General features: G+C 41.5%; 1 protein-coding gene across 1 annotated transcript; it reads left to right on the forward strand.

Moving 5' to 3' along the window:
- The first annotated feature begins 623 nt into the window (after positions 1-623).
- Positions 624-8,723, forward strand: LOC115772555 (uncharacterized). Its single transcript, XM_030718869.1, has 8 exons — positions 624-816; positions 1,394-1,515; positions 2,822-2,960; positions 4,662-4,783; positions 5,290-5,400; positions 5,476-5,582; positions 6,591-6,681; positions 6,873-8,723. Exons 1-8 carry the CDS (start codon positions 720-722, stop codon positions 6,984-6,986), a joined length of 903 nt encoding a protein of 300 aa, XP_030574729.1. The 5' UTR covers positions 624-719; the 3' UTR covers positions 6,987-8,723.
- Positions 8,724-9,777: the final 1,054 nt, after the last annotated feature.

The following is a 9,777-nucleotide window of genomic DNA, read 5'->3' on the forward strand; positions in this document are numbered from 1 at the left end:
ACCCCATCAGCTTTTTTCATCATCCCAGGGATTTTCAGAATCACTCATTGTCTGGCCCCTCACCCAGGACCAGTTGGCCTCGGAAGACACAGGGGCAAACTTTGTTTGTAGTACAGCCCCACCCGTGCATGTGGAAAGAACAAAAATAACATTATTTTTAATAAATTCTTGAGAATATTGATACATTTTCAAGATCAATATCATATGGTGGCATTACTTGGACAACAGCAGAATTCTATTTTAATAAAATTTAAGTCTTCACCTTCTGTCTGTTCTTTGTTTTAATTATTACTTTTAAAAAAACATCAAAATGCATAGTAGCATTACTGAGAAACACTGTGACAAATAGAATAATCAATTTGCAGCAAATTAAAGGCTTTTAAAACGCCCTCTGTGGCGTAAAATACGAGTTTCTAGTGGGTTTACGCTGCATTTACGGGGTTCTGCCTTATTTAACAGCGATTTATGCCTTTAACAAAAAGGTTTCAGAATCCGGCTCTTTTGGATTTCCAAACAGTGACTGGATAACATGATAGGAGGCAGTAATGCAACGTCAACGGATGCAAACTACCGTCAAACCCCAGAGAAGAAGAAGAAGAAGAAGAAGAAGAAGAAGAAGGCGACTCATCAGCAGCGGTTCTGGGGAGCGGGTTAATGCAGCACCAAAAGGCTTTCTAACTGGATTTTTGTTGGATTCCTGCTGGTTTTAGAGGTTCAACATGAATTTTTCTGATGCTAAATCAGAGCTGAAGCAGCTGCTGAGCAGACTGAGTCCGCCTGCGCTCGCGCAGCTGGTGGACTGGATGAAAAACTCAGGTAAACACGCTGCACGTGTTTCATGCCTTTATGGCTTCAGTGGAGGACTCTTCACATATCTTGTCACCATGTTGCACTTTAACCTTCCCCCGCGTTATTGTTAATGTTTATACATTCACTTAATTAAAAGACACTGGATACATCGTCTCGTAATTATAACCTTAGCATCTCTGATTAGAGATTAATAAGAATGAACCTATAATCCTGATCTGATTCGGTAGTAGGAGTTCTTCTTTGCTGTACTCTCATGGGTGTGCGTACAGTTATTGCTAATTTCCAAAAATACTGAATTAAACGATTTTCACGTGAGTTCTGAAAGTTTTATTAACGTTTATTCGTAATGGGTTATTATTACTTTGCTCCTCTCTGTGGCTGCCTGATGGACCAACAACAGTACACGCAAGAGTAGCCCACTGCCTGATCTAACAGACACTCTGCAGGTAGACAGGCAGTCTAAAGCTGCCTACAGACTGCCAACACATTACTACCCCTGAACCATAATTTCCCCTTTGCTCGTGTGTGTGTGTGTGTGTGTGTGTGTGTGTGTGTGTGTGTGTGTGTGTGTGTCCTCTTGCAGACGAGTTGGACGAGCTGCTTGTGGACAATAGGAGGGTGATGCTGCAGAGTATTGCAGATGACTTGAGAAGTAGTTTACCATTGAATGCAATGTTGTCCTCTGAGACTGCTGCCTATCATAAGGTACTGTATCATACTGAATAATACTACTAGTAAGTACTACAGAGCACTGTACACTGCTGCATTGGTCATTTCAGCTTTAGAGACCTGACAGCTGCAGTTGCTTTTCAGATTCACATTTTGCAATCAGAACCTGAGTTTATAAAAGAGGATTTCTTCTTTGTAAACCAGTGATTAAAGTTTCATTCAGGATTAATCACAAACTTTCAGGAAGATATCGAAATGTAAAAACAATTCAGCACTACCCGAGTTTACACCTTGAAGGAGACAGCGGTATATTTTCTGTAATTAAAGTTTCATCTATCCATGAGTCAAGATGACACATATAGTTAAACTGCAGGAATGTCTTAAAGACACAAAGGCCTGGATGACCTCTAATTTCCTGCTTCTAAATTCAGATAAAACTGATGTTCTTGTCCTCGGCCCCACAAATCTTAGAAACATGGTGTCGAACCAGATACTTACTCTGGATGGCATTACTTTGGCCTCCAGGAACACTGTGAGGAATAGAATTTAAAATCCTTCTCCTCACCTACAAGGTCTTGAATAATCAGGCCCCATCTTAAAGACCTCATAGTACCATATTACCCAAGTAGAGCACTTTGCTCTCAGACTGCTGGCTTACTTGTGGTTCCTAGGATACTTAAGAGTAGAATGGGAGGCCTAGGCCAGGGGTCAGCAACCTGTAATCCGGAAAGAGCCATTTGAACCCGGTTTTCACGGAAAACAAAACAGTGAGAGCCGCAAATACTAGTGGAAGCCGGCTACCGGCTTTTGCCGGTAGCCATCCATGCAAATGATACATATATTGAGAAACTAAAATAAATAAATAAAATAATTTTATTTTAATATTTCAAGATCACAATAATGTTTCAATTTAAAACTACAACAAAAACTGAACTGACAAAAATAAAATGCACTTCAACTGGATACTTATAATTTACTTCCGCGAACCGCACAGAGCCGCAGATTAAGCCTGGATGAGCCGCGGGTTGCCGACCCCTGGCCTAGGCCTTGTTCACGCTGTTCATACACCACTCTGCATTTAATCATTAGGTATTATTAGTCTCTGGCTCATTTCCTCACATTTGTAAAAATGTTTTGACTTTTTTTTTTAACATTTAAATGTTTATCAAACCTTTTTTTCTTTCTTTTGCATTATTCATCTTGACAGACATACGGTGTTCTGCTTGTGTGAGGGTCCATATTGAGTCAGGAGGTCTCAGAGTGGAGTCAGGAGATCTGAGATTCAGTTAAGATGTCAGTAAAGTGATGGTGATGATGAAGAATGTGCTGGGATATTTTTCAGATGGAGCAGCGGTCACAGCCAATGGTTCACGTGGACGGTTTCCTCTACGATGATGAGCAGGTGGACTCCATGTGTGAAAAGGGGATCATGAGCCGGAACTATTGCCTCAGCTGCGGGTCCCACAGGACTGCGCCTTTGGGTGGGAACACATCACCACTGCTGACCTTTGACACCAGGAAAACACAAACAAAATGAGATCTTTGGAAAGGCAAAAAAACAAATGTTTCTTCTTAAGTTTCAAGATGAAAACAGCTAAAACAGTTCATACACACGTGTAGCAGGTCAGTCAGCTCCATATGTGCTACTTTCCCACCGCCGAGGAACCGGTTCACGTCCCAGTGCTCGTGCTGTTCCCAATGAACCGGCGAAACGCTTAAGAACGGGCCCGCGTTTCTGTGAACTGCTCCTTTACGTATGAGCGTGGGCGGGTCCTCGTCTGGACAAGGAAGCCGAAGCGCACAAACGTGGGAGAACACGCTCCCCTTTCTTGTGCTGCAAATACGTTTTACGGTCCAAACCAAACTACTGCAGCATCTGTGTGCAGCACAGAGGTAAACACAGACAGCGATTAGAGCAAGACGACAAGTATGCACTTTGTGTCCTTTTATCTGTGATATGAACCGATACAAAGCAGCAAGTTCAGCCTTAGAGCCCAACCTAATTCACAGCCGTGAAAACTTGATGTTGAGACGGCAGAGTCACGCCCTTCTGCTGCTTTCGTCACACGTTTGTGGTTCAAGACCAGCTAGCTTGCGGGGCCGGAATTGAACCCGTTTTTCGGCCAAGCACCGAGTGTTTCGGCGTTGGAAAACCAGCCTAACGGTTCAAATTACGGCACAGGCTCCGGAACCCTGTTGGTGGGAAAGAGGCCATGTTGTTCTAGTATCTGTACCTGTGAGTGCTGACAGGTTCACAGAACCAGCTGAGGCTGGGATTATACTCCCTGACAGACACACAAGGACATATGTGAATACAGTGTATCACAAAAGTGAGTACACCCCTCACATGTCTGCATATATTTAAGTATATCTTTTCATGGGACAATACTGACAAAATGACACTTTGACCCAATGAAAAGTAGTCTGTGTGCAGCTTATATAACAGTCTTCATGTAGAGCAACAATTCGTCAGACAGTTCTTTGCCATGAGGTGCCATGTTGGAACTTTCAGTGACCAGTATGAGAGAGTGTGAGAGCTGTACTACAAAATTGAACACACCTGCTCCCTATGCACACCTGAGACCTAGTAACACTAACGAGTCACATGACATTTTGGAGGAGAAATGAGAAGCAGTGCTCAATTTGGACATTTACGGGTGTAGTCTCTTAGGGGTGTACTCACTTTTCTTGCCTCTGGTTTAGACATTAATGGCTGTATATTGAGTTATTTTGAGGGAAGAATAAATTTACACTGTTATATAAGCTGCACACAGACTACTTTTCATTGTGTCAAAGTGTCATTTTGTCAGTGTTGTCCCATGAAAAGATATACTTAAATATCTGCAGAAATGTGAGGGGTGTACTCACTTTTGTGATACACTGTATGTGAACATCATGGATGAGTAGCTGTTCTTAATCTGCTATTTAGTCAGGTTTTAGGATGCACTTGTAGTTGGCACAACTGTAGAGTCTGTGCATCTCAACAAATTGGAGGAAATGCGGACAACCGGACGGAGCATCTTCTGATGGTACATTTTACATTACTCTGTTACATTTTCATTATTCTTGAGTATGTGGATGCATGAGCACCAAAGGCAGCAGCCAGTCCCAGCAATGATTCCAATAATACTGCTGATAATAAACCACATGCTCTTTTTTTTTGTTTTCTTCTCCTTTTGCAGACTTCATCTCTCACTCATTCTCTGTGACAGAGCTTCAGTTCCTGTTCCAGTACGTTCTTCCAGATCTCAGTGGTCGGACACTGGTGGACGTAGGCTCCAGACTGGGTGCTGTACTATATGGGGTCAGAGGTCAACCCACACACACACACACACACACACACACACACACACACACACAGAGTCATGTTTTCATCACTTCTGAGGACATTACAATGATATACAGGGACTGTAAGAAGTTGACTCCCCATCACATGTAAATACTTTTGTGTAGCAAACTTCAGAAAATATAAATTTAGATTAATAAATAATTAATTAGATGAGAAATTATTAGAAAAACAGCCAGTCATGGAGTTATGAAGTTTTTTAGGAAACACTTTATAACAAGTCAGCATTTTTTAAAATAAATAAATTCATACAAATTTAATTAGAACACAATAATACATGAAAAATAATAACCACTTAATTATTCGCTTCAATTAAAGCATTGTCTTTAAGTAAGTTAAATTTAAAATATCTTGCTGGGCTTGTTAAGATTTCAAAGCAACACAAAATATTTGTTTTGACATGTTGTCTTTAATGTGTGTGTGTGTGTGTGTGTGTGTGTGTGTGTGTGTGTGTGTGTGTTCAGGGTTACGTGTACAGCTCGGCCTCTCGGCTGCTCGGCCTGGAGATCTGCGAGGATTTCGTCAGGCTGCAGGACAACTTGCTGCACAAATACAGGCTGACTGACAGAGTTGAGGTTTGTGGGTTTTTTTTTTTTTGCGTGCTGAAGAACCATCGACCCTCGACTAGAATCTGATTCTCCTCTCTGCAGGTCCTCCATGCTGACGTCTGCACGCAGGACATTCTGCTGCAAAATGCAGATGTTGTGGTCATGAATAACGTCTTTGAGTACTTCATGGAGCCCGACCAACAAGTCAGGTGATGACATATAAAGATGCATGCAAGTATGCACCAAAAATCCACAGAGGTGCACACAAAGTACAGTGAACCCTCATTTATCGCAGGGGTTACGTTCCAAAAATAACCCGCGATAGGCGACATCCGCGAAGTAGTCAGCTTTATTTTTTACAATTATTATACAGTACTATAGAAGGAAACCAAAGATCAAAACCTGTTTTCAAGCCGAACACATTCTGTGCTGGACAGAGACGAGGGACAGAGGAAATTGATTGACAGCCAATCAGGACACGATGCAGGTTCATACACTGTTAAAAAAAAAAAAAAAGAAAAAAAAAAAAAAAAGCATAAAAAACTGCACTAAAAAAATCCATGAAACAGCGAGGCCGCGAGAGGTGAAGCACGTTATAACGAGGGTTCACTGTATACCGCTGTCTCCTTCAAGGTGTAACCTTGGGTAGTGCTGAGTTATTTTTTTTGTTTGGATGTCACCCTGAAAGTTTGTGATTAATTGTGGATCTCCACTGTATCAAAACAACAACCCTTTTTAAGGATAATTAACATTATCAACATTTTCCAAAGTGTACAAACCTTATGCTGGGGAGATTAATACCCAACGTACGCTTTTCAGAGTGTTGGTCAGAACTTTGTAAATTGAGCACTGCCGCCTGATCGCCAATGCTCGAGGCATCCACTCTCGTTCACTTGTACATCACTGCACTATTGCGTGGTCTGCAGCGATATGGCCTCCAGCCTGGCAGATCAATACAAAGGCATCTTTGAATTCTCTAAAATAGGCCATCATCGACTCACAAAAAGACTCTACTGATAATATTAGACAGAAACAAGCTGCGAGTGTGGCGCAGCAAGTGTGAAAAACAGCCAAAGCCGCTGGAAATAAATTTAAGACCAGACCATTTTTATGTCCTGATACATAAAACCTTTGAAAGAGGGTGTATTTCTTTTTTGCCATGACTGTACTGCACACTTTAACAGATGCACACAGTAATGAAGACTGTCTGTGTGCAGAGCATGGAGATTCATCATGCAGAACTTCCGGAAGAAAGGATCTCTGCTGGTCACTGTTCCCAGTCTGCATGAGAGTCTGAACACCCTGCAGGTAAAACTCTGCTGGACTCATTCAGGTTTTGACTGTTTAAGTAATGTTAGCACTTCTTACAAATGGAGAGTAATAGCTGCATGAGTGCTTTCTTTTTCCTCATGGATTAAATGGCTGCTGGTATGTTGACGTCTTGGATGGACAAAGCAGTTCTTGGTCTGTCGCTCAGTGTTTGTGTCTGTCTCGAGCAGGAGGTGCTGCAGCCTGCCTGGGTGGAGGAACTTCCTGTCAACTATGATGTTTACCTCGGCAGAGACACAGACCCTGATGCTCTCAGGCAGATCCACCTATACAGGGTCATCTGATCTGGTCTGGACTTGTTTGATCCCTGATCTTGGTTGAAATAGTGTTGGCTAATTTAGACTGTTTGAACCAGACAGCAGTGAGCTGTACTGGACTAGTTTCAACTAATTAAATCCATTATGCGAATTAAACCGGTTAGGAGGAGTTGAACTTATCTGGGTTGGTTAGAGCTGGACTCTTTCTACCCTGGTCTGCGCTTTGTTTGAACTGGTGTGGACTGCAGGTTATATTACAATGTTATCAAAGAAACTCGGGCTTCGTCTCAATGCTCGAGTTGCACTTGAAAAAAACGACAGTGTTGATTTTAGATGTCGATTCAGTTTTAACCACGTTTGTGTTTTCACATGAAGGGGATATCACAAACATGGACAGGTAAATGTGGCAACATGAGGAAAGTCTCAAAGTGTTCATCCCACCAGAGCTCTGAATAAGTGCCCTTTTCCACAAACCAAGGTCAGCAGGATTTTCCAGGAATGGGGGCGCTGTTTTCCAAAAACACTCATTGGTCAGAATGTGGAGCATTCTTATGTGTTGATATATTTAGAATGCATTCTGCTCTGAGCAGGTGAGAGATGCAGAATAATCAGTGAGATGTTAGTAGAGGTAAAATGTGCAACCGTACAAACTATATGGAGGCACAGGAAACTGCTGATGCAGATGTTGAGATGGTGAACTGAAGCCAGAATATAAAAATGTAATGCAAGGAATCACTCTTATTTTAATTATTCAAATTATTTTTAATAAGGATTAAAATCCTTTGCTGTCAGTGACTGCCTGAAGTCTAGAACTGTTGCTGCCAAGACTTTGCTTTACTGCAGCCGCCTTCAGTTGTGGACCACGAATTCCTAATCCCTATCCCACAGTCATTTCAGAAAGTTCTGAAAGATCAATCAATGTGATTGCTGTAAACATATAATGCAGCCGCAGGATGACTGCACTCATCTCTGTGCTCCAACATTCAGAAGCTTCTGCATTTTGGTTTATGTTAGAGAGCAGATACAAGGCTCATACATGTTTAATAAATCTGACTTTTCTTGTTGTGCACTTCCCCTTAAGTTTTGTGCTCACATACACGTTTAGTACAGATCCTCACTGTCCTTTATAAATGAGACCTTTGTCTGAACTGCTTTAGACAGGATTGTGTGTATATGTAAGAAATGATACTGCGCAGTATCTTAGCTGTTCCCAGGACTGCGTTCTTCTGGACAAAGATCTCAGATGTTTTTCCAGGAACCTGCTGGAGCCATTCTCCCAGTTTGGGGGTCACTGTCCCGAGTGTTCTGATTACCACAGAGACCACTGTTACTTTTACCTTCCACAAAATTACAACAAGTGTTATGTTTCCACATGTAATAATACAAAAGAATGGTAGCATTCATTGTACATTAATTCAGAGTGTCTACTTATAACAGTGTTACAGGCTTTTATTGTGTCATGATGAAAAAAAAAAGCCATCTTCAGTCACAGCTTGAAAACCAAGTTTGGTAACCGTACATATTTATGCACAGATCCCCAAGAAAACCAGAAAATAATCACTTTGGTGAAATATTTTATCTAAAAAAAAAAATGGTGGACTAATGGACGAATAGAGCATCAAACTTTACAGGTATGCAGAAATAGTCACTGAAATGCATAACTCATCACTCTTTATAGAAAGGGTTTTAATCAAAAAATAATGGCTTTCAAGTGTGTGTAAATATATTTTTTATGATTTGATTTTGACCCAAATTTGAGATTGTTTGCAGTTTGTTTTATTTTGAATAAAATTCTTGCCAGTAGCTGCATTTTTATTTTTTATTATACAGTTCTTTTATAGTTTGATGATTTATTCATTTATCTTTTGTATAAATATCATTACATTTTTATTGGGGGGGGTGGGGTGTGTGTGCAGATCTTTTTCATCTTTTTAACTGATAGTTGTTTCTGAGGACACATGAGCTCCTGCAGTCATGCACAAGGATGCTCATGTTATTAAAGCAAACGGGAATGGCAGCAGACTGCACCCATAAATTTTCTCTGTAGCCTTCCTCTTTTCCTCCTGCCTGGAAGCTCCATATTTGACATGCTTTGTTCAGTACGTCCACTATCTCTCTTCTGCACATGTCCAAACCATCTCAGCCTTGCCTCTAACTTTGTCTTCAAACTGCTTAACCTGAGCTGTCACACCAATGTACTGATTTCTAATCCTGGTCTTTGCACCTCCAGCTCTGCCTCTTTTTTTTTTTTTTTTTTTTTGTTAGTGCCGCTGTCTCCAAAGCACATTTCATAACTGGTCTCACAATCATCTTGTAAACTTACTGTTTACCATCACTGTGTAGACAAGTTTCATCCTAGATCAGTTAGAAAAAGGCTTATACACCTCAATTGCAGCTAAGGTAATACCACAAGCCAAGAAAATGGGACTTCTGCCAGGTACTGACCAAAATCTGCACAGTGAGGCAACTACCTGCCCTCAGGGTCTTACATATTTGAGTGATTAGTCTGTTGCTGGGACTCCTGTCCCTCATCCCGCACTTCCCCACAGGTGGTGATAGCAACAGCATCCTCTTGTGACTGCGGAGGCTCCTTACTAGTTGTATCTGGTCCCACTGCTGACAGTGCAGCCCCGACAGCGAACTCGTCGGCAAATATGACACATTTTACTGCGTCTATTTCTAGTTTCTTTTTCTCATAACTACACAGCTGCACATTTTCGCATTTGTTTACCGACTACTTCTACACTAAACTCTGTTCTTCACGGTGCATGAGCGCTCAGGGAAGGGAGGGGAGGGGAGGAGCTGGTTACGTTACGTT

The sequence above is a fragment of the Archocentrus centrarchus genome, chromosome 22, assembly GCF_007364275.1.
Source record: "Archocentrus centrarchus isolate MPI-CPG fArcCen1 chromosome 22, fArcCen1, whole genome shotgun sequence".
In the NCBI taxonomy this organism is placed as follows: Eukaryota; Metazoa; Chordata; class Actinopteri; order Cichliformes; family Cichlidae; genus Archocentrus; species Archocentrus centrarchus.